Source organism: Meles meles, chromosome 3, assembly GCF_922984935.1.
Source record: "Meles meles chromosome 3, mMelMel3.1 paternal haplotype, whole genome shotgun sequence".
Classification (NCBI taxonomy): domain Eukaryota; kingdom Metazoa; phylum Chordata; class Mammalia; order Carnivora; family Mustelidae; genus Meles; species Meles meles.
The window spans coordinates 157,399,292-157,424,397 of record NC_060068.1 but is presented as its reverse complement, the minus strand read 5'-3'; the positions used below and the strand labels follow the sequence as shown (position 1 = coordinate 157,424,397).

Here is a 25,106-nt window from a genome sequence, read left to right as displayed (position 1 = left end):
GCAGTCAGGCCTGGGCTAATTCCTCCTGGCTCTACGCTATAGTCTGTGTTTGGGCAAGCCACTTAAATTCTCTTCATCTAAGAGCATGTCCAGAAAAACTGGGACAAACCCCTACATTTCCTCCTATTATTTTCTTGTGGAGAGAAAATCAGGAAAACACATATAACATGCTGGGTGGAGGGTCTGGCCCAGAGCAAAACCTGACCTAAGTCTAATACGAGCTCTTCCCATTATCAGTTGGGAATTAGTTTCACTGCAAGTAGCAGAAATTGTTGTTTTCTTGTCTGAAACAGACAGGACTTCGTCTTCGCCCCGAAGACAGGAGATTCACAGGCAGGATTTTAAAGCCATCCTCCCTCAAGTCTTCCTGCTCAGCCACTCGACGTGGGGCGTCCACTTTCTGGCTGCACTATGACTGCTCACCCGCCCGGCGGCAGGAGGGGGAAGGGTGAATGGCAGGAAGGTGAGGGGTGAGGACAGCTCCGTTAATGCCCATTACAAACCCTTGCAGAAGCGCCTGCATAGCTCAGTCGGTGAAGCATCTGACTCTTGATTTTGGCTCAGTGATGATCTCAGGGTCCTGAGATGGAGCCCCAGTCAGGCTCTGTGTGTGCACTGGGCATGGAGTCTGCTTAAGATTCTCTCTCTCCCTCTGTGCCCCCCCACCCCCCCAGGACAAAACCAAAACCAAAACCCCTCCCAAGCCTTACCCTGGGGGGGCCTCCATCTTTACCTCTTTGGTCAGAATTGGGTCTCCCAGGAATATGAGTTTGTGAGTCTTTTCATCTTCTTTTATTGTAGAGGCAAGTGAGGGCAAAGAGGGTTGGGACTGGCTTTGGGGTATCTGCCAACATCATCCAGACTATTCGATCAATTCCTCTCTTAAAGCCATAGATTCCTAATCTGTCCATTGAGAGCCTTTAGCCAGAAGATCTCCTAAGCTGCTCCCCATGCTTACATTCTCTTTAAAGGCTGTTTCTATCAAAACCCCAAGTATTATTGCAATAAACTCCATGTACACCTCCCAGGCCAGGTGTGGGGCTGAGCCCTCCAGCTCGTGGGACCCTCAATTGTCACCCTGGCTTAAGAGAGCTTCCTTACCCAAGGACTCTCACTCCTTCCCTAGGCAGGCCGCACCCAGTGACCAGTCCAACTGGGGCATAAAGGACTGGCTCTCTCACCTCAGCCCGGCCACTCTGAAAGTCTCTGCCAGGTGCAGAGCTCCCCATGGGGAGGGGTACGGCCTTTGCTGTGCGTGCCCTACAGCCCAGCTTCCCCCCTGCATACTCGCTCTGCCTTCCCCCTCCTTCTCCCCCACAGCTGCTGAACTTCCTGTCTGCTAGTGCTGGTTTCTGAGTCCGTTTCCTGGGGAACCCTAACTGCAACGATTCCTGAAAGATGTTCCTGAAAGTTCCTATTCCAGGAGGAGCAGATGGGGTCTGACTTCACATCAGAACCCTCCACCTTTGCTGGAAGCCTCACTGGCATCAAGCATTACTAGGGCTTAAATATCTGGAAGCAACAACTTAAAAACTAGCCTAAATAAATTTGGGCTAAATTGGGCATTCTGAGAAAGATGAAAATCTAAAAAGAAAGAAGGTTTCTAGGAAAGCAACAATACTGATAGCAGGCTCTGGTCATTTCCTAATAGAAGATGTAGGATAGATACACATTTCTATTAACACAGGGTAGTAAAGTCCCTGAGAATCTGTATAAATTCATTTAAATATATATCTATCATCTATCTATCAGCTTCTTAGTCAGACTTATGCTTTAATTCCAGCTCTATTGTAACCTTGAATAAGTTATTTTCACCTCTGAAACAAAGCTTCTTTATCTCCAAGGCCGGGGAGGGGGTAAATGAGAAAACATAGAGTGAAACATAGAGTCACATGCTTATATAAATACTGGTCAGAAAATGCAGCTGATCAGGGCAGCTCTTCACATTGGTGCCTACATGAAAGTGATCAAGGGGAGCGTGGATAGTTTTTTTGTCAGGAGTGCTGGAAAAGAAAATGTCTATCTTGGAAAGGAAGTTGATCTAGATTGATCTAGTGGTTTTCAAATCTTTTAGGCAGAATAATTACTTTTCTTTTTTCAAACAAGAACTTGCAACTAACGTAAAGTCAGGATTTTATGAAGCAAAATTTTGTAAGGTCAAGGATATAGTGGTTAAAAATAAGTCAGTGGGATCTAAAGAAATCTTTAAGATGAACAGAACATTTTGAAATCAAGCTTATGGATGGCAATTACAGACTTACATTGGCTGCAGCATCTAATTACTTCCTTTGAGTTTTTTGTTGCACAGTATTGAAAAATCTCAAATCACAGGCAAACAGTTGCAAATAACAGTTTAGAGCAACACAGCCTGCAATCTCAGGATATTTCCCAATTAAATTGTGTTGATGGGAGACTTTCATTCTAAGGTCTGCAAAAAGCCAAATTAATTTGACTATGTAAGTTAGTGCACTGGTGGTCTTTGGTATATTAAAGCTTGAAACATAATATTTTTGAGTGTAAGCATTGTTCTTCATAGCACTTTGATTTTTTGACTTATTATGTTCAGTTAGCCAGCATAGAGTACATCATTAGTTTTGATGTAGTGTCCAATGATTCATTAGTTGCGTGTAATACCAGTGCTCAGCACATCAAGTGCACTTTTAAAGACTAGTTTAAAACTTTTTTGAAAAATGAAATTAGGGGCGCCTGGATGGTTCAGTGGGTTAAGCCTGTGCCTTCGGCTCAGGTCATGATCTCAGGGTCCTGGGATCGAGCCCCGCATCGGGCTCTCTGCTCAGCAGGAAACCTGCTTCCCCTTGTCTCTCTGCCTACTTGTGATCTCTGTTTGTCAAATAAATAAATAAAATCTTTTAAAAAATGAAATCAGAATCAAGCATTTTTGGAAGCCCTGGGGTTCCATGGAAAACTATAAAATTTGATGGAGTTTCTATGCTTATTCCAAATTGCTTGAATTTTTGATTCTTCTTCTGTCATTAGCTAGTTAGCCCATCTGCCCAAAGTCATTCACCAAGACACTTATCACTGCCACGTGGGTTGAAAACCCTGCTGTGCATTTACTTTATCCTCTGGTGACTTCTGATGGTGAGGCTGGGAGGGTAAAGTGCTCAATGCCTGGCACAGAATAAATGCTCCATGCATGGCGCTGACAAGAATGACCTACTTCTGGTCACCAGCGGTGCCCATCAACTAAGCAAATAACAACTCTGTAGGGTAGAATTTAATGAGGGAAATAAATCAGTGTGTTGGGTCAAGGCGGTAGCTACCTGGATTAGCAGCTAAGTCGCTGTGCTTCAGGAATGGTCCCAAAGCCTGCAGGACACCACCAGGATGGTGGAGGGAGGCTTCGAGCCTGGGGGGATAGTGAGTTCAGCAGACGGCCCTCAGCTGAATCCCCCCTATGGTTTACACAGCATTAGTATCAGTGACAGATGCAAAATGATCCCTCCAAAGTGAGTGAAATTTATGTCCACTTTTATGACTTGTTTCTTTGGTACCTATTGCTCTGCTATGCGATACGCAGGCATATGACAGATGCTCTGTAAATAAATGAAAAGCCAAGGCAAATCACATCTTCTTAGTTTAAGTCCAGCTACTGGAGCTGTCCAGTACTGAACTCCAGTAGAGTTCAGCTCAAACCCCACCCTGCATCAGGCAAGAAGTGGACCCCAAACGAAGCCCCTGTCCCAACCCTGGGCCAGCTATGCTATTTTAGTTCTGGAAGGTGCTCATTTGGGGTCTATGGTACTACTGTCCCAAAGAGCTCCAACAAAATAGAGAATGTTCAAAATATAAATAGATATTCTAATTGGATGTACCTTTCATCATTAGTTGTGTGTGTGTGTTTGTATGTGTGTGTGAGAGCTCCTGTGCACACATGTGCATGTGTGCGTGTACGTGTGTGTGTGTCCACATGACTATATACATGAGTTCTGCTATATTCAAGTGCCTGGATAAGGAAGCTGAAAAGTTGAATTAATAACCAAAGACTCACACCTGTAGAGCAAGAATGATGCACAATGGTATGGGGGCAAGGAACAAACGTGGCCCATGACAACCAAACGCCATCAGGGTATTATAGAGACCCCAAAATGACAAAGCACTATTGAGTCTTTCTTTCAAAAGCAATTGCTATATCATTTTTTAAATAGTCCAAATACGTAATTTTCACTCACATGATTCCTCTTGTGTTCTATCACACTGAAATTACAGAAACTTAAAAAAATCATGAAAATTTTTGCTTATTCTTTACTCCCTTAACTCAAATCTCCTTAGTTCAGGAAAATTTTCCCTTTTTCATTCTCTACTTGAATAATAACACATTGCACAGATATTTTTGGATGCTAATCTGTACCTAATGGTTAATGAGTCTTCTTCAGTTTCAGGAAGGAAGATGTAACTGGTACTTACACAGGGGAAGCATTGTCAAAGTCCTGGTTCATTCTGCAGCTTGGCTGTGTTCCCATCCCCTGAGAAGCATCCTTTAGATGCTTGATTTTACTTTTTATACTTCATATATATATATATATATATATATATATATATGTGTGTGTGTGTGTGTATGTGTGTGTGTATGTGTAATACACATACACATACACACACACTTCTTATGTCCTGTACATACAAAATATTGATTTCTGGCCCAGAACTGGCTCACATTTATTTCTGATGAAGGCATTCCTACCATCCTGGTTTTCTTGTGTTTTTCTCCTGTCAGCTGGAATGACTGATTCTATTTTGAATGCTTTCCCTTTTCCTTCTTCCAGTAGAAAGACCTCTCATGCTTAACAATCATCAACACTTCTTAGCAGTATTCTGTGAAATGACTCCAAACCTACAACGACCTTCTCTGAATTTCTGCCAAAATTATAATCAGTTCACACACTCATCAAGGAGCACTTTCATCAGCAATCTAGTACCGCACTCCTGCTTGCCCCACTGATGGCTTAGGGGCACCTCCCAGGTTCTTAAGTGAGCCGCCATGTTTGTTTGATAAGTGTCTCTTTTATTTCCCACAGAACCCAGCACCGGATGGATATATTCAGCCTTCGACATGCACTGATCAACCTAACCAGGCCAGCATTTCCACTTTTTAAATATAACACTCCTTCTGGTGCAATTCTCTCTCTGTGGAACTTTGCAGGGCATCCCAGATGCCCTGACGTGGAAACGCTCTCTTGTCCTGGCTGTGGCTTGACATTTGGCATGTACTGTCACAGCTCCTTACCTGGATTAAAAACTGGAAACCAGTGGTAGAGCTCATTCTTGTAGGGAACAGTGTCAAACTCACTGCACTGCATCTGTCGGAAGGTGGGCACGTCTGGGCGACAGGGGTGGACGTTGCACAAACGATAGCGTTTCCTCTCCCCGGTGCAGTACTTCCCGCCAAACTTGGGTCTATGTAGGAAACACACAAGCTGTTCGTTTGTTTCCTTGGAGGCTACCATTTTTCCTTCAACATCCCTTGGCATCTGGTCATGTCTGGTCTTGGCCAAACCATGCCCTTCTCTACTCTCAAAAGTCACCTTTTACCTAAATTCTTCCAATTTCATACATTTTTTGGTTGTTGTTTTTGCCCAGGACCATTCAGTTCCAAGTCTGTAGTTGCCTAATTTGAAACAGTGGGTATATCCTTTCTAATGTATATCCCCCCGGCCTCTCAAACTCAAAATATACACTGAGAAGGGATGCATCCTTCTCCCTCCAAAATCAGTTCCTCTAATTCCTGTTTAGCAAGTTAAAAGTGGTCAGATTGCAGAAGCCTCCAACCCCTGCCTTCCTTTGACCCCACCGTCCATCAGCTGCCCAATCATCAGTCATGTCTTTGTGTTTTGTTTTCTCTTCTTTGTTCCCACAATCACGGAACTAGTCTAATCCTTATCTCTCTTCCTGTCTCTCCTCTGCCCATCTTTGCCCTCATTCAATCTACTATACACATTTGGTTAATTTTTATGACTACTTTAATTACTTTATTTTCTTGTTTAAAAACCTTTCGTGGCACCCAGTGACCACAGAACCAAGTCCAGCCTCTTTAGTTTAACATTCAAGGCCCTCAGGATCCTGACTTAATTCATCCTAACAACCACTTCCCACCCTTCCCTTCATTTCCATACTTTTCCAGTGACACAAGTTGACTTATTTACTATTTCTCTTCCATGCCCCTGGATAGACCTCCCCCGTCTTAAATCTCTGTCTACCTGCTACCAAAGCTTTCAGGACCGAATAATGCTATACCTATATCATAAACTCTTCCTGGATTTCTGCCAGAAGTAAACTCTTTCTCCTTTCACTGATGCCTGATTGTACCTACTGTATGCATTTACTCTACTTATCACTCCAAAACACTTCACTGATGATCCAATCCAAGCTCTATGTCATCTGTAATCTCTAAGTCATATTTTGAGTACAGAAGGCTCTTAATAAACATCCAGTGAAAAGACAAGTTAATCTTATTTTAGAATAATCTTTCTCCACCCTTTTTTTTTTCCTTTGCAATACACACAAGGGCAATAACAACCTTCCCATGAGGATCAATTATTCACTCAAAAAGGGCAGAAGAAATATAGCAGAACTGTTTTCACAGAAGACGAGGAATTCTCTGTCCTTTAAGAAAGCTCCAGGCAGGGCACCTAGGTGGTTCAGTTGGTTAAGTGACTATTCAACTCAGGTCATGATCCTGGAGTCCCAGGATCAAGTCCCACATCGGGGTCCCTGATTAATGGGAAGTCTGCTTCTCCCTCTGACCCTCCCCCTTCTCATGCTCTCTCACTCTTTCTGCCGCAAATAAATAAATAAAATCTTTCTAAAAATTAAAAAAAAGAGAAAGTTCCAGGCAATCTATGTATGTCTTCTTGTCCCCACCTCACTGTGTCTGAAATTGGAAATTGTGTCTGCTTTTGCAGTGCAGCAGAATGGGGTCAAATAGCTTGGGGTTTGAACTCTGCTTTACTTCATATTATTAATTAGATGATTTTGAACAAGTTATCTTATTTCTCGACCACAATTTTTATTTTCATTTGTGAAATGAGCATAATATTTCTTATCTCACAAGATGGGAGGACTCAATGAGACAATGCACATAAAGATTTAGTAGAGTAGCTAATACAGGGTAAGAGCTCAGTAAATAACATCATTGTTGGATTATTGTAAGTAGTAATCAACAAGTATTTATACAATGTGTTCAACATCATTTCTAGGGAGGACAGAGTCCAAAAAAAGGTCAACCCATGCCCTGTGTCTCCTAGAAGCTTATAATCTTGAGGAGGAAATAAAATTGTCTATGTAATAAATAGAAGAAAATTTAAGAGCAATTATGTATCCCTGACTGTAAGTACAGTGAAAGTTTGAAAAAGGGAGCAAACAGTGGAAGTCAGGCTGATTGCAAAGAACTCACAGAAGAGCTCTCCTGGAGAACAGCCTTAGAGGACTGATGGAAGTGGCTTCTCGGTGCTAAGACAGAAAGCATGCTTTGATGAAGTCACATTTTAAAGGCACGGGAAAGTAGGACATCTTCCCAAAGTGTCCAACTGATAGTTGGAGAGCCAAGATTTAAGCCCTTATCTGCTTTAGTCCATAGCCAGAGTCCTCATCCACTGTTACACTGCCTGACCATGTGGTTTAGGGGGACAGAGACTTCAAACCTTGGCATTCTTGTTCATTTCTAGAGAGTTGTTTTTTTTTTAAGATTATTTATTTATTTATTTATTTGACAGAGAGAGATCACAAGTAAATAGAGAGGCAGGCAGAGAGAAAGGGAAGCAGGCCCCTGCTGAGCAGAGAGATGCGGGACTCGATCCCAGGACCCTGAGATCATGACCTGAGCTGAAGGCAATGGCTTAACCCACTGAGCCACCCAGGCGCCCCAGTCTTGTTCATTTCTGGTTGCAGTTGTATTCTCATGAGGTCTGCTGTACTTTGCTCTCTTTGAGCGCCCATGAGATTTCCTGTATCTCCCTCCCCACGTTTCATAATGTGGCTTGTGTAGCCTTCTGTTCCTTGAACAAAAAAGAGCTTTGACCAAACGAGTTCACCTTCACTGACTCCATGTAGAAGGTAGTAAGAATTGTCCATGATATCTGAGGTTAGGTCTGTTTCCCATTCATAATGACAGAGTGACACAATGACTTGGCTCCTCTCTAATCCACTTCCATCCAACAAAAATCTCTGAAAGTCTTTTACAAGCTCTGCTGGCTTCTCACTAGACACCTGACCAACATCAAGAGCAGAGTCTCAGTGTCAGTTGACCACGCACTGGCCTGAATCCATAACCTGAGTCACACAACTGAATCTGAGGCTATGTTTCCATTGTCATTGTTCTCAACAAACTTAAGCAAACCAGCTACTGAGCTCAGACAGGATCACTCACCTGAGGAAACTATGACACACTGTGGTCTCTAAGATGGGCGTTAGAACCATTTTTTCCATGAGGCCAAGTTAGATATTCATCCTACAGTTCCTCAAAAAGATGTCCCTTTCTGACCACCACAGATACTGACCACCTTCCCGAGAGGCTGTTGACAGTAGCGGCAGAATACACAACACAGAGCAAATCGCCTACATTTCCTGATCTCTAAAATGGAAATCATATTTCTTATCACATTGAAATAACTCACAAAACGAAGATTTTCTGCAAAAATAAGAAATCCCTGGCTTCTAATTTTTGAAGCCACTGAAATCTTGTATTTAAACAAGAGCAACTTTTATCAAAGAGTAAAATTTAAAAACAGTTTCATCCAAATTCCTCAAAGGTATGCTTTTATGGATGGTAAATGAGAAAAAAGATCATAAAAACTACTGTAACACCTACCATTTATTGACAATTTAATGTAGTAGGTTTTGTGTTCAACTCTTTATATATATTAACTTTATCCTTAGGAGAAATTTATTATATATCTTTATTAAATATACACAGTGTATGTATACATACACATATAGAGAGAGAGTAACATATTTACTAATAAAAAGGAAAAGTGACATTTGGAACTGAGATACTGAGGAGATTGTAATCACAGTCGTCATTTGCCTTTTAAAAAAAAGGAACTCTTACTCCTCAGTGCAGATTAATGAAAATCTAGGCCAAAGGACCTTAACATATTTTCTACTTCCCAGAGGCATCACATATACACTTCTTAAAAATTTCCCAAGTATACCAGGCAATAATGAAGTTAAGAATATCATATATATTTGGGGGGGCACCTGGGTGGCTCAGTCAGTTAAGCATCTGCCTTCAGCTCAGATCGTGGTCCCAGGGTCCTTGGATCAAGCCCCACATCAGGCTCTCTACTCCATAGGGAGTCTGCCGCTCCCTCTCCATCTATCTCCCTCTCTCTCAAATAAATACATCAAATCTTTTTTTAAAATGTCATATATATTTGGAAAACAAAAGAATTTAAATTAATTCACATGATAGTATCATTATGCAAATTTAAAATAATGAAAAACTTTAGCACCTTAATTAAAAAATTGAAAATTACTTTGTGTAATAACTTCTCTGGAACCTTTAATATGGTTAATATTAAAGCTTAAGGTTCATAAAATCTTTATCTGAAATTTTCAAAATAATTATGCTCAAAAATGTACTATTTATTAGTTAGCTTAAGGGAAGAATATTATTTTCATAAGATTAAACATTCATTATGATTGAAAGAAAGCTACAGTCTTATTAGCAAAATTGAGTATAAGTAATCTTTCACCGACAGAGTGATATTATCTAGAAGGATTTCCCTGCATAGTCTCCTAAGACCTTTCACATGGATTACACTCTTGAAAATTTACTTATTTCTCCAAATGATGGAATGAGCATACTTATCCAAGTTCTAGTAACCATCCAGTACCACACCAACGTTAAACAAAACAGAACCACATTTTGAAGAATCTTCTGGTTCTCTTTAGTCTTTAGGAACCCACTGAACTTCTCCTAGGAGGATTAGGCTCACTGGCATCATGTTAGCCAAGACTGGTCTCCAGCACTCATGGAAGAAAGGGAAATAGTTTTGGCCAGACTTACTCAGGATTGTTGCAGAGCCTCTCTGCACTCTGGGCCCCAGCCCCACAGGTCCTGGAGCAGTGAGACCAGGGTGACCAGCGGCCCCAGCCACCAGGGATGCTCTCTGGTTTCTTCCCCACTGTGATGCACTTGCCAGCCATACACCACTGGAGAGAGGTAAGAGGCAGGAGACACATATATCATGAAGGTTCCCATAGCAAGCTGAGCCAAGAACCCTAGAAATCTAAACCCAATTCTCCCCGAGCAAGCAGGCTTCTGATGGTCACACAGCATATGGAGAACAAAGAAGGGCTTACAAAAGATGCCCCCCAAATTCTTGGGTTTTTGAATGGGACAATGTTAGGAACCAAAGGGAACCTTCTGCTGCCTTGTTGCAGTCAGCCAATTGGGGAATGTTCCTCTAAGTGTGGTTGGCAGATGGCATGGCAAAAGGTAAATCCACACACCACTTCCTTCATGGGAAAGTCCTGCTTTGACACGCATGTCAGCAAAGTCTGCTTAGCAACACAGTTGTTTTATAATGTCATTGATTTACTTTTGGCTGCAAGCTCCTCACTTTGTTGCAGACCATAAACAAACATTTTGCACTGACACTGAGATAACACTTCCCCGTAGCCTTACTAGGTATCTAATGTCTGCAGCAGACACTGCATCCTCTTGCAGAAAGTCCACCCATGGCCAAAAAACACTAGTAGAAGTTCTAATAATGAGAACAATTTTTGCTTCCCTGTAACTCTATCCATTGTTTCTAGTTCTAGCTGTGGCTCAGGAAAAAAAAAAAAAAAAAAAAAAGCTGTCTTCTCTCTTCAAGGCAATCCTTCCACAGCTGTCAGCTTAGGAAGGTGAACATACGAAAAAGAAAAGAAAATGCAACTTGGTTGTTTGAGGGTTTGGGCACGCTTTCTCTGCCGGTGTCCTTTTCCTCATTATTTCTGGTCACTGTGCATTGTGACCAAGTTCTAAAATCTCGGTGATGGACCATGCCACTCTCAAGCTGCATAAAGAGCCCAGGAAATGTCTGAATCTTAGGCTCACAACAAACACAGCTGGTCTAGCTGAGCAGCACACGTGACCCTGCTCTCAAGTGGTCTGTAGGAATTCCATCATCTGAATTCTTGGAGGTCTGGCTTTCCTCCTCAGTTAAATGGGCAGAATGTCAAGAAATGTAGTCATATCAGATGATGAGAATGAAGATAACAAGTGGCTCAAGTCCAGCATCTTTGGAAGGCAGAAGCCACTGGCTTGCCTTTTCAGTTTTTAATGGCGGGGTTGGGGGAAGAAGGCAAAATGAAGGGTGATAGTAAGCTCAGCAGATGTTATCGACCGTAAATTATGCAGACATTCATCCAGCAAAGTTGGGATGGATGTTTTGCAAGTGAGGTGTGGAACTGGGCCACGGCCTTCTCTCCTTCACAGTTTCCAGGAAAGGCTCAAAAGGCATCATGGAAATAGAATCCTTTTCCCTGGCTAGTCTAACTGTGTGACCTCCATTCACCCAGACTGCTGTTCTTCAGGGCCCTCTCCCCATTCCTCCCAAGAACCCTGTGCCCACCGCCCTCCCACCTTCCTTCCTCAGCCTGACACATCACCTTTTTCTCACCACACCATGTCCCATCTGCGGCAGCATCCAGCTTAGAGCGACAGAAGCCTTTCACTGAGCACCACAGGGTCTGACAGACATTCTGGAAAAGAAACATGAAACTCTACTCTTCGGGATTTTCAAAATTTGTACAAAAGCATTTCTACAGTGATGGTGAAAGACACACTTGGTCACCCACAGACTCACAATAATGCTGTCATTATTAGTGAGCAAGAGTGATAAAAAGTGATCATTAGTGGGGCACCTGGGGGGCTCAGTCAGTAAAGTGTCTGCCTTAGGCTCAGGTCATGATCCTAGGGTGCTAGGATCGAGGCCCATGTTGGGCTCCCTGTTCCATGGGGAGCCTGGTTCTCCCTCTCCCTCTGACCCTCTTCCACATTTGTGCTCTCTCTTTCTGTCAAGTAAGTAAATAAAATCTTTTTTAAAAAGTGATCATTGGGGGGACGAGTCAAGATGGCGGAGAAGCAGCAGGCTGAGACTACATCAGGTAGCAGGAGATCAGCTCGATATCTTATCTAAACATTGCAAACACCTACAAATCCAACGGGAGATCGAAGAGAAGAAGAACAGCAATTCTAGAAACAGGAAATCAACCACTTTCAGAAAGGTAGGACTGGTGGAGAAGTGAATCCATAATGACAGGAAGATAGACCACAGGGGAGAGGCCGGCTCCCGGCGGAGCAACAGAGCACAAAATCAGGACTTTTAAAAGTCTGTTCTACTGAGGGACATTGCTCCAGAGGCTAAACCGTGGTGACGCTCATGCAGGGTCAGCGTGGCCCCAGGTCCCACAGGATCACAGAAGGATCGGGGGTGTCTGAGTGTCGCAGAGCTCGCAGGTATTAGAATGGAGAAGCCGACTACAGAGACAGAGCCGAGAACTGAACTCTCAGCTTGGGGTTACCTTGAACCAGTCGCAGCCTCGGTGAGCTCGGAGCACGGCTGTAGGCTAGGGACATGGGAGTGATTGCGTGCTGTTCTCTGGGGGCGCACTGAGGAGTGGGGCCCCGGGCTTTCGGCTCCGCTGGGCCGGAGACTGGGAGGCCACCATTTTCATTCCTGTCCAACAGAACTCTACGGAAAGCGTTCAGGGAACAAAAGCTCCCAAAAGTGAACCCGAGCGGATTACTTAGTCCAGCCCATGGTAAGAACGGTGCAATTCTGCCTCGGGCAAAGACACTTGAAAGTCACTACAACAGGCCCCTCCCCCAGAAGATCAACAAAATATCCAGCCAGGACGAAGTTCGTCTATCAAGGAAAGCTGGTTCAATACCTAAGACAGCAGCGGAATTCCAGAGGAGGAGAAAGCAAAGCATGGAACTCATGGCTTTCTCCCCATGATTCTTTAGTTTTGCGGTTAATTCAATTTTTTTTTCAATTTTTTTCTTTCTTTTTTTTCTTCTACTAAATTTTTAAAAAACTTTTACCCTTTTCTTTTTTAGCGTTTTTTGACTAGTTTATCTAAAATATATATTTTTTCTTTCTTTTTGATATTTTTTCTTTGTTTGTTAATAAATTTTTTTCTTTTTTTTTCTGAACCTCTTTTTATCCCCTTTCTCCCCCCCCAAAATTTGGGGTCTCTTCTGATTTGGTTACAGCACATTTTTCTGGGGTCTTTGCCACCCTTTTAGCATTTTATTTGATCCTTAATATCCTCTTATCTGGACAAAATGACAAGGCAGAAAAAATCACCACAAACAAAAGAATAAGAGGCAGTACCAAAGGATAAGGACCTAATCAACACAGACATTGGTAATATGTCAGATCTAGAGTTCAGAATGATGATTCTCAAGGTTCTAGCAGGGCTCGAAAAAGGCATGGAAGATATTAGAGAAACCCTCTCTGGAGATATAAAAGCCCTTTCTGGAGAAATTAAAGAACTAAAATCTAACCAAGTTCAAATCAAAAAAGCTATTAATGAGGTGCAATCAAAAATGGAGGCTCTCATTGCTAGGATAAATGAGGCAGAAGAAAGAATTAGTGATATAGAAGACCAAATGACAGAGAATAAAGAAGCTGAGCAAAAGAGGGACAAACAGCTACTGGATCATGAGGGGAGAATTCGAGAGATAAGTGACGCCATAAGACGAAACAACATTAGAATAATTGGGATTCCAGAAGAAGAAGAAAGAGAGAGGGGAGCAGAAGGTCTATTGGAGAGAATTATTGGAGAGAATTTCCCTAATATGGCAAAGGGAACAAGCATCAAAATCCAGGAGGTGCAGAGAACCCCTCTCAAAATCAACAAGAATAAGCCCACACCCCGTCACCTAATAGTAAAATTTACAAGTCTTAGCGACAAAGAGAAAATCCTGAAAGCAGCCTGGGAAAAGAAGTCTGTAACATACAATGGTAAAAATATTAGATTGGCAGCAGACTTATCCACAGAGACCTGGCAGGCCAGAAAGAGCTGGCATGATATATTCAGAGCACTAAATGAGAAAAACATACAGCCAAGAATACTATATCCAGCTAGGCTATCATGGAAAATAGAAGGAGAGATAAAAAGCTTCCAGGACAAACAAAAACTGAAAGAATTTGCAAACACCAAACCAGCTTTACAGGAAATATTGAAAGGGGTCCTCTAAACAAAGAGAGAGCCTAAAAGTAGTAGATTGGAATGGTATAGAACAATATACAGTAACAGTCACCTTACAGGCAATAGAATGGTACTAAATTCATATCTCTCAATAGTTACCCTGAATGTTAATGGGCTAAATGTCCCAATCAAAAGACACATGGTATCAGAATGGATAAAAAAAAACAAAACCCATCTATATGTTGCCTGCAAGAACTCATTTTAGACGCGAAAACACCTCCAGATTTAAAGTGAGGGGGTGGAAAACAATTTACCATGCTAATGGGCATCAGAAGAAAGCTGGAGTGGCAATCCTTATATCAGATCAATTAGATTTTAAGCCAAAGACTATAATAAGAGATGAGGAAGGACACTATATCCTACTCAAAGGGTCTGTCCAACAAGAAGATCTAACAATTTTAAATATCTATGCCCCTAACGTGGGAGCAGCCAACTATATCAACCAATTAATAACAAAATCAAAGAAACACATCAACAATAATACAATAATAGTAGGGGACTTTAACACTCCCCTCACTGAAATGGACAGATCATCCAAGCCAAAGATCAACAAGGAAATAAAGGCCTTAAATGACACACTGGACTTGATGGACATCACAGATATATTCAGAATGTTTCATCCCAAAGCAACAGAATACACATTCTTCTCTAGTGCACATGGAACATTCTCCAGAATAGATCACATCCTGGGTCACAAATCAGGTCTCAACCGGTATCAAAAGATTAGGATTATTCCCTGTATATTTTCAGACCACAATGCTCTGAAGCTATTACTCAATCACAAGAGGAAAGCTGGAAAGAACCCAAATACATGGAGACTAAACAGCATCCTTCTAAAGAATGAATGGGTCAACCAGTAAATTAAAGAAGAATTGAAAAAAATCATGGAAACAAATGATAATGAAAACACAATGGTTCAAAATCTGTGGGACACAGCAAAGGCAGTCCTGAGAGGAAAATATACAGTGGTACAAGCCTTTCTCAAGAAACAAGAAAGGTCTCAAGTACACAACCTAACCCTACACGTAAAGGAGCTGGAGAAAGAACAAGAAAGAAACCCTAAACCCAGCAGGAGAAGAGAAATCATAAAGATCAGAGCAGAAATCAATGAAATAGAAACCAAAAAAACAATAGAACAAATCAATGAAACTAGGAGCTGGTTCTTTGAAAGAATCAATAAGATTGATAAACCCCTGGCCAGACTTATCAAAAAGAAAAGAGAAAGGACCCAAATAAATAAAATCATGAATGAAAGAGGAGAGATCACAACTAACACCAAAGAAATATAGACAATTATAAGAACATACGATGAGCAACTCTATGCCAACAAATTTGACAATCTGGAAGAAATGGATGCATTCCTAGAGACATATAAACTACCACAAGTGAACCAGGAAGAAATAGAAAACCTGAACAGACCCATAACCAGAAAGGAGATTGAAATAGTCATCAAAAATCTCCAAACAAACAAAAGCCCAGGGCCAGATGGCTTCCCAGGGGAATTCTACCAAACATTTAAAGAAGAACTACTTCCTACTCTCCTGAAACTGTTCCAAAAAATAGAAATGGAAGGAAAACTTCCAAACTCATTTTATGAGGCCAGCATCACCTTGATCCCAAAACCAGACAAGGATCCCACCAAAAAAGAGAACTACAAACCAATATCCTTGTTGAACACAGATGCCAAAATTCTCACCAAAATACTAGCCAATAGAATTCAACAGTACATTAAAAGGATTATTCACCACGACCAAGTGGGATTTATTCCAGGGCTGCAGGGTTGGTTCAACATCCACAAATCAATCAATGTGATAGAACACATTAATAAAAGAAAGAACAAGAACCCTATGATACTCTCAATAGATGCTGAAAAAAGCATTTGACAAAGTACAGCATCCCTTCCTGATCAAAACTCTTCAAAGTGTAGGGATAGAGGGCACATACCTCTATATTATCAAAGCCATCTATGAAAAACCCACCGCAAGTATCATTCTCAATGGAGAAAAACTGAAAGCTTTTCCATTAAGGTCAGGAACACAGCAGGGATGTCCATTATCACCACTGCTATTCAACATAGTACTAGAAGTCCTAGCCTCAGCAATCAGACAACAAAAAGAAATTAAAGGCATCCAAATCGGCAAAGAAGAAGTCAAATTATCACTCTTCGCAGATGATCTGATACTATATGTGGAAAACCCAAAAGACTCCACTCCAAAACTGCTAGAACTTGTACAGGAATTCAGTAAAGTGTCAGGATATAAAATCAATGCACAGAAATCAGTTGCATTTCTCTACACCAACAACAAGACAGAAGAAAGAGAAATTAAGGAGTCAATCCCATTTACAATTGCACCCAAACCTATAAGATACCTAGGAATAAACCTAACCAAAGAGGCTAAGAATCTATATGCAGAAAACTATAAAGTACTCATGAAAGAAATTGAGGAAGACACAAAGAAATGGAAAAATGTTCCATGCTCCTGGATTGGAAGAATAAATATTGTGAAAATGTCTATGCTACCTAAAGCAATCTACACATTTAATGAAATCCTATCAAAATACCATCCATTTTTTTCAAAGAAATGGAACAAATAATCCTAAAATTTATATGGAACCAGAAAAGACCTCGAATAGCCAAAGGAATATTGAAAAAGAAAGCCAAAATTGGTAGCATCACAATTCCGGACATCAAGCTCTATTACAAAGCAGTCATCATCAAGACAGCATGGTACTGGCACAAAAACAGGCACATAGATCAGTGGAACAGAATAGAAAGCCCAGAAATAGACCCTCAACTCTATGGTCAACTAATCTTTGACAAAGCAGGAAAGAATGTCCAATGGAAAAAAGACAGCCTCTTCAATAAATGGTGCTGGGAAAATTGGACAGCCACATGCAGAAAAATGAAATTGGACCACTTCCTTACACCACACATGAAAATAGACTCCAAATGGATGAAGGACCTCAATGTGAGAAAGGAATCCATCAAAATCCTTGAGGATAATGCAGGCAGCAACCTCTTCGACCTCAGCCGCAGCAACATCTTCCTAGGAACATCGGCAAAAAGCAACGGAAGCAAGGGCAAAAATGAACTATTGGGATTTCGTCAAGATCAAAAGCTTTTGCACAGCAAAGGAAACAGTTAGCAAAACCAAAAGAAAACTGACAGAATGGGAGAAGATATTTGCAAACGACATATCAGATAAAGGGCTAGTATCCAAAATCTATAAGGAACTTAGTAAACTCAACACCCAAAGAACAAACAATCCATTTAAGAAACGAGCAGAGGATATGAACAGACATTTCGGCAAAGAAGATATCCAGATGGCCAACAGACACATGAAAAAGTGCTCCACATCACTCGGCATCAGCGAAATACAAATCAAAACCACAATGAGATAACACGTCACACCAGTCAGAATGGCTAAAATTAACAAGTCAGGAAATGACAGATGCTGGCGAGGATGCGGAGAAAGGGGAACCCTCCTACACTGTTGGTGGGAATGCAAGCTGGTGCAACCACTCTGGACAACAGCATGGAGGTTCCTCAAATTTTGAAAATAGAACTACCCTATGACCCAGCAATTGCACTACTGGGTATTTACCCTAAAGATACAAACGTAGTGATCTGACGGGGCACGTGCACCTGAATGTTTATAGCAGCAATGTCTACAATAGCCAAACTATGGAAAGAACCTAGATGTCCAACAACAGATGAATGGATAAAGAAGATGTGGTATATATACACAATGGAATACTATGCAGCCACCAAAACAAAATGAAATCTTGCCATTTGTGCCAACGTGGATGGAACTAGAGGGTATCATGCTTAGTGAAATAAGTCAATCGGAGAAAGACAACTATCATATGATCTCCCTGATATGAGGACATGGAGATGCAACATGGGGGCTTAGGGGGATAGGAGAAGAATAAATGAAACAAGATGGGATTGGGAGGGAGACAAACCATAAGTGACTCTTAATCGCACAAAACAAACTGGGGGTTGCTGGGGGGAGGTGGGGTTCGGAGAGGAGAAGGGGGGTTATGGACATTGGGAAGGGTATGTGCTATGGAGAGTGCTGTGAAGTGTGTAAACCTGGCGATTCACAGACCTGTACCCCTGGGGATAAAAATACATTATATGTTTATAAAAAATAAATTTTAAAAAAAGTGATCATTCAAGAACTCTCGATTCAAACTTAATTTAGGCTTTGTCATCATTCCTACACAGTGGTATGATCTACTAAGCAATAAGAAAACAGGAGATAAAACACATTTCCTAGCAGTTGAGGCCAGTTTCTAAATGGGTGACATAGTGTCACTGACCTCAGGCAGAGTAACTGGGGACAGTAGCTATCAAAGGCCAATACAAACCATGCACGAAGGACTCTGATTACAAACAGTTGGGTGGTTATAACTTGAGCCTGTTCACTGAAGGAAATGGAAACTATTGCACTTAGCCAGCCTAAGCTTATTTACTTATGACCCAGAGTAGCCCCCTTGCTTTATATGCCAGGGAGTGAAATGGGTTTTCCCTATTGGTTCTCCTCTCACAGTAAGAACAAGGGAAGGTTGACAAGAGTCTTACAGATCATCAGAAATGGCTCCACTGCTCCCATCCACCTTTTAATCTTTCTTCTATCCACCCATCATTCACCATTCCTTCTATTTAACTATGTTCTAGATTCAATGCTTTCTAAAATAAAATTTCATATTTTTACACAGTTTGGAAAATTCTCAGTCTTGATCTCTCTAAATTTTGCCTCTCTCTGATTACCACTATTCTCTCCTTCCCAGAGCTCTTTTTTTTTTTTTTTAAATATTTTATTTATTTGACAGAGAGAAATCACAACTAGGCAGAGAGGCAGGCAGAGAGAGAGGAGGAAGCAAGCTCCCTGCGGAGCAGAGAGCCCGACGCGGGGCTCGATCCCAGGACCCTGGGATCATGACCCGAGCCGAAGGCAGAGGCTTTAACCCACTGAGCCACCCAGGTGCCCCCTTCCCAGACCTCTTAACTGTTGGCGATGAGCCTTGCCATTCCGTCCTTCACATCTCAACTTCACTTTTATATTTTCTAACTCTAATTTTTCTTGTATATAAAAGTTCAAAAAGTCTAGATTTCTGTCAGGAAAAGACCAGCGTCTTCATCATACGACTCTGAGAAATACTCAAGTGAAATGGGAAGTAATTTTCTCAGTTCTAAATTCCAGCTGACTGCTTTTCTCTTCAACAGTGTCAAGTCTGCTGTTTAACCCAAACACTGAATTTAAAATCAATGACCATATTTTTCATTTCTAGAGGCTGTAACTGTATTTCATTTCTACCTTACAAATATCTTCTGGTGTATTTTTCTTTTTTCTCAAATGTAACCCTTCTTTCATGTATTCATTTTATTATCCTTACCTGAAATATTCACTTATCCAAAGTCACTGAAGGTTTATTATCTTTTTTCACTTAGCTGTAGATTGTTTTAAATTTTGAATTAGAAGGTAAATGATGAATTTACCTAATCAAAAGCTTTATCTGTTAGAGATTTTTGTGTATCTTAGCTGAGCATTGGTTTTTCCAAGACAGGTTTTTAATCTTTCTTTCTACCAGGCATCCCATTGCTTTACCAGTCAGAAATATGCTTATTTGAAATTATTTTGGCATAGAGTTTCTCTGTTTCAGGATTTCTTTTCCTTTAGTGCCTGCAGTTCTTGGTCACACCACTTCAAACAATGAAAAGGCAGACCAGACGAAGAGTGGTGGGCAGCAAAGCCGTATATTGGGGATAAACGCTCCCAAAGAGGGAGGGGACCCAAGAGGGTTGCCATTTTGGCATTTAAATCTAGAGGTTTTTATAAGGTTGTTGGTGGGCTGTCTTCATCTGATTAACCCTCCATGTACCTGTCATCAAATCAGGTTTTTTTGGTTTTTTTTTTTTTTTTTAGATTTTATTTATTTATTTATTTGACTTTTTTTTAGATTTTATTTATTTATTTATTTGACAGAGAGAGAGATCACAAGGAGGCAGAGAGAGAGGCAGAGAGAGAGGAGGAAGCAGGCTCACCCGCGGAGCAGAGAGCCCGATGCGGGGCTCGATCCCAGGACCCTGAGATCATGACCTGAGCCGAAGGCAGCGGCTTAATCCACTGAGCCACCCAGGTGCCCCTCTAATCAGGTTTTTGTCCACATGCTCATCTACCTCTCAGGGAGCTGTTTACGTGGGAAGGGGTAGAGGACTCCTTTCAGGGTGGTGGAGAATAACAGGATAGAGTCTTTTTCCTTTTAATAGTAGTTTCCTCTGGGGCATGGAGGTGGGCCTTGTGGGCCTGCCTGCCTTTCTTCTGACTTACCTCCATTACAACCATATGAGAGTAAAAATTTGAACTCAAAATCAGTATTGACTGTGGTCAAGTATTTTCTAGGGAGAAAGTTATCCACCAGCACCCTTCCACCTCAAAACCCAAGCTGAGGTAAAAGATGCTTCTCTGCCATGTATCTTTGTTGCCAATGTGTTCTTCTAGCCACCACGACCCTCACTGAACCACAGCTCCTCAAGTCCCCTGGCTGTGTGTAAGGGTCTCACTTACAACTCCCTGTCTTGCTTCAGGAGTGCATGTGATCATCTGTTGCCACTGGATATTAAATTAAAATCAAGGCCCTCTGGTTTTCTCCCCATCGACCTCAATGTGCTTATCACTCCCTTCTTTAGTTTCTCCCCCCCTGAGGATTTTTTTTTAAACCTTTCTTATAAGTTCATTATGCATTTATAAAGAATGATGTAGGTTTTTTGAGTTGTAAACTCTTTCAAGATAAGAAAAGGTTTTAACAAAGAAAGTTAATATTATATTCTCCAGTAGTTTAAGTTTTGGGGTTTTTTCCATTACTGAAAAGGATTAGGTTATCTTGGCTGCAATATACAGGAATCTGAAGTCTTCATTCATTTATCTCAAGTCTTCCTTCCATTATCTATTTATCTATGGGCCAGGCCCTGCTCAATGTTGGGAATAAAAGTTCCTTCAGAGAGCTCACATAAAGTAGGGGAGGGGAAAGACGAGTAGAAAGCAACTCTCGTCTCATAAAGTCTTTGTCCTGGAGCACCTGGGTGGCTCATAGGGTTAAGCTTCTGCCTTCTGCTCAGGTCATGATCTCAGGGTCCTGGGATCAAGCCCACATCAGGCTCTCTGCTCAGTGGGGAGCCTGCTTACCCCTCTCTCTCTGCCTGCCTGCTTGTGATCTGTCACTCTCTCTGTGTCAAATAAATAAATAAAATCTTTTAAAAAAATAAAGTCTTTGTCCAAGAAAACACAAGATAGAATATGAAATGATGTCCAAGCTGAGCTCTAAAGGAGGAACAGGAAGGATGGTGCAGAGGAACCAGAGCCCTGGAGGTGGTGGGGGACCTCCAGCACTTTTAGGGTTTGAGGCTATTCAGTATACAGATAAGCACAGAACATGAACCAGTAACTGACCAGAGAGAGCCAGGGTGGTGTGTTTGCAGTAAACCGCAGGATTCCCTGGAAAATCCTTACCTTTGTACACACCTAAAATTGTGGATAAAAATATATTAAATGCATTCCTGAGTTGGCAAGAAAGTAAGAGAAATCATCCGAAGCTAAAAATGTTGCAAAAATTTTGGAGATCTAAACGTACAAACCTGGTCACTTAGAATTTTGTTTTAACAGACACCTGAGTACTGGAGACCATGACCTGGGCCTGCATTGCCTGGGAAGTTGGACTGGTGACCTCACAAAAACCGTAATCCCAAAAGACTAGCCCTTGTGTGAAAGGGTGAACTAGCCTTGTGTGAACCCGGAGACACAGCTGGGACATGTGTCTGTTTTGATTTTAACTCTAAAAGTCATAGCAAATGTTACCCCTGAGAGTTTGTACCCATATTGGCCCTCACACAACACTTGTAGTAAAACAACATCCAACCAATAATTTATTTTAACTGAGTCCAAATTCTCTCTGGAAGAATTTGCCAGCCATCTAAGCCTTAAAGAATAACCTGATAGGAAGTTTCACGACAAAGCACTCACAATTAAAAACAAAAATCAAGACAAGGAAATAATCTCTAATAAGAGAGACCTAGGAAAAATTCCAAATTGGAGAAATAGTTCCACATATACTTTGGACACTGGAATTATACAACATAAATTATAAATGTCTCAAATATGATTTAAAAATAAAAGATCCGGGGCGCCTGGGTGGCTCAGTGGATTAAGCCGCTGCCTTCGGCTCAGGTCATGATCTCAGGGTCCTGGGATCGAGCCCCGCATCAGGCTCTCTGCTCCACGGGGAGCCTGCTTCCTCCTCTCTCTCTGCCTGCCTCTCTGCCTACTTGTGATCTCTCTCTGTCAAATAAATAAATAAAATCTTTAAAAAAAAAAAAATAAAAAAAAAAAAATAAAAGATCCTTTTGAATGAGAAACTAGAAATATACATCAGAGAAAATTTAGAAAAATAGACTGTCGTAAGTAAAAAAAAAATACTGTAAATGAGGTTAAAAAGTCAACAGATGGCTTACACAGAGGAGTAGATGTATCTAAAGAGAGACCTAGTGAGTCAAAAGATAAATTACACAAAATGCAGAAATATAAAGGGACAAAAAATATGAAGGCAAGGTCCCAAGATATGGAAGATTAGTGATAAAGACCACATAGATGTGATTAGAATTCTGGGTTACAAACTGAGGATTTCAGAAAGCATTGGGGTGGGGGGATGGGTGAGCCTGGTGATGGGTATTAAGGAGGGCACATATTGCATGGAGCACTAGGTGTTGTACGCAAACAGTGAATCATGGAACCCTACATCAAAGACTAATGATGAACTGTATGGTGACTAATGTAACAATAAGAAAGAAAAGAATTAAAAAAAGAAAAGAAAGAATAGGAAGAAAAGAAAAGAATGGAAGGAAGAAAGGGAAAGAAAGAATGAATTCTGGATTACAGAATGGAGGATTAAAACAATATTTTAAGAGATCAGGCTGACAACAAGAGATGGAATGAATCCTGAGGCCTCTTTTAAGCCATTTTAGAGAATTTAAACTTCATCATCAGGAATAGGGAGACTGAAATAATTTCAGAGAGGAACAAAATCCAATTTCCAGTTATAAAGGTCACTTTGGCTGCATTTTGGGAGACAGTTCAGAGTTGAGAGAAGCAGTCAAATTCCAGGAAAGGGGAGCAGTGGGAGAATGCAGGCAGTCACCTGGATGAGTTAGTTTTTTATATATATATATATATTTTATTTACTTGACAGAGAGAAATCACAACTAGGCAGAGAGGCAGGCAGAGAGAGAGGAGGAAGCAGGCTCCCTGCGGAGCAGAGAGCCCGACGCGGGGCTCGATCCCAGGACCCTGGGATCATGACCTGAGCCAAAGGCAGAGGCTTTAACCCACTGAGCCACCCAGGTGCCCCTGGATGAGTTAGATTTTAAAGGTATTCAGGAGGTAGAATTGGCATAACTTGGGAACCAATGAGGGGTGAGGGGTTTTTGCATCAACTTTACCTTCTCTATTAAGTCTTGCTCACTGTGTTTATGTACAACTACTTCCTCCTCGAAAGGTCTTTCTACATGTCTTTTTTAAAAAATTTAATTTAATTTTTTCAGTATTCCAGGATTCACTGTTTATGCACCACACCCAGCGCTCCATGCAATACGGGCCCTCCTTAATACCCACCACCAGGCTCACCCAACCCCCTCACCCCTCTCCTCTCCAAAACTCTCAGTTTGTTTCTCAGAGTCCACAGTCTCTCAGGGTCTGTCTCCCGCTCCGATTTCCCCCAACGCACTTTCCCTTTCCTTCTTCTGATGTCTGCCGTGTTATTCCTTATGCTCCACAAGTAAGTGAAACCACATGATAATTGACTCTCTCTGCTTGACTTATTTCACTCAGCCTAATCTTTCTGTGTATTTATCTCACTATATTGAAATTATTCAGTCTGCCTCCTCCACAAGACCACAAGCTCCTCAAAGTCAGAGAACTTATCCTATTAATTTTTGAGGGGTTCTCTTTTTCATCTCACTCAGTACCCAGCACCGAATCAGGGAGGAGTTCAAGCCTTGCTTCACCCATATCCGTGTGTTAACACTGGCACCTTCACTCTGAAAGGGACACATTCAGAGGATTCCCCAGATTCGGATCACAAAGGAATGCCACACAAAGGAGTTGGAATTTTATCCTGTGGTCAGTGGACCCTAAGAGCAGAGCAGAGCTGTGGTTAGATCTGCATTGTTTTGAAATAAACTAGCAACAATTTGAATGGGGAGGTGATTAGGTAGGAGGTAATTACAATTGCCAGGAAAGAAAATGGAAGACTGAATCAAGGCAGTAACAGTGGGAATGAAGATGATAGGGCAGAACCACCAAACTCTTTAGGAGGCTAAATGTTAGGACTTGACTTAACATTTGGATATTGAGGGGTGCCTGGGTGGCTCAGTCGGTTAGGCATCGGACTCTTGATTTCTGCTTGGACTGTGATCTCGGGGTGGTGGAATTGAGCCCCACATTGGGCTCCATGCTCAGCATAGAGTCTGCTTCTCCCTCCCTCTCTACTCTTCCCCCCCCACCCACACCGGCCACGTGCTCACTCTCTCTCTCTCTCTCTCTCTCAATCTCAAATAATAAATAGAAAAAATCTTTAAAAAACACACATTTGGATATTAAAAATTAAGGAGGAGAATGAATTGGGATGAATCTTATTCCTACCTTGGGATCTGGGGGTTCTCTACAACCAGATGGGAAATTCAGGAAAAGGAGCGACTCTAGGTTACTATGGAGTCTTCAGGTGTGAATTACTGTGATTCCTGAAAATCACGATAAAATGTTTTTCACCAGCACCCACCTGCAAAGGTTTGCTGTCTCCAAAGAATACCAAGGAGGCAGGGTCTA

At 41.5% G+C, this 25,106-nt stretch overlaps 1 protein-coding gene across 1 annotated transcript in view; it reads right to left on the bottom strand.

Annotated features, from left to right (window-relative positions):
• Positions 1–25,106, bottom strand: part of ADAMTS12 (ADAM metallopeptidase with thrombospondin type 1 motif 12) — a 302,673-nt gene that overhangs the window by 83,344 nt on the left and 194,223 nt on the right. The window contains exons 10-12 of the mRNA XM_046000900.1: positions 11,614–11,706; positions 10,025–10,170; positions 5,246–5,415 (exon numbers count right to left, since the gene is read on the bottom strand). Coding sequence (XP_045856856.1) covers positions 5,246–5,415; positions 10,025–10,170; positions 11,614–11,706 — 409 coding nt within the window. The remainder of the gene's footprint in view (positions 1–5,245; positions 5,416–10,024; positions 10,171–11,613; positions 11,707–25,106) is intronic.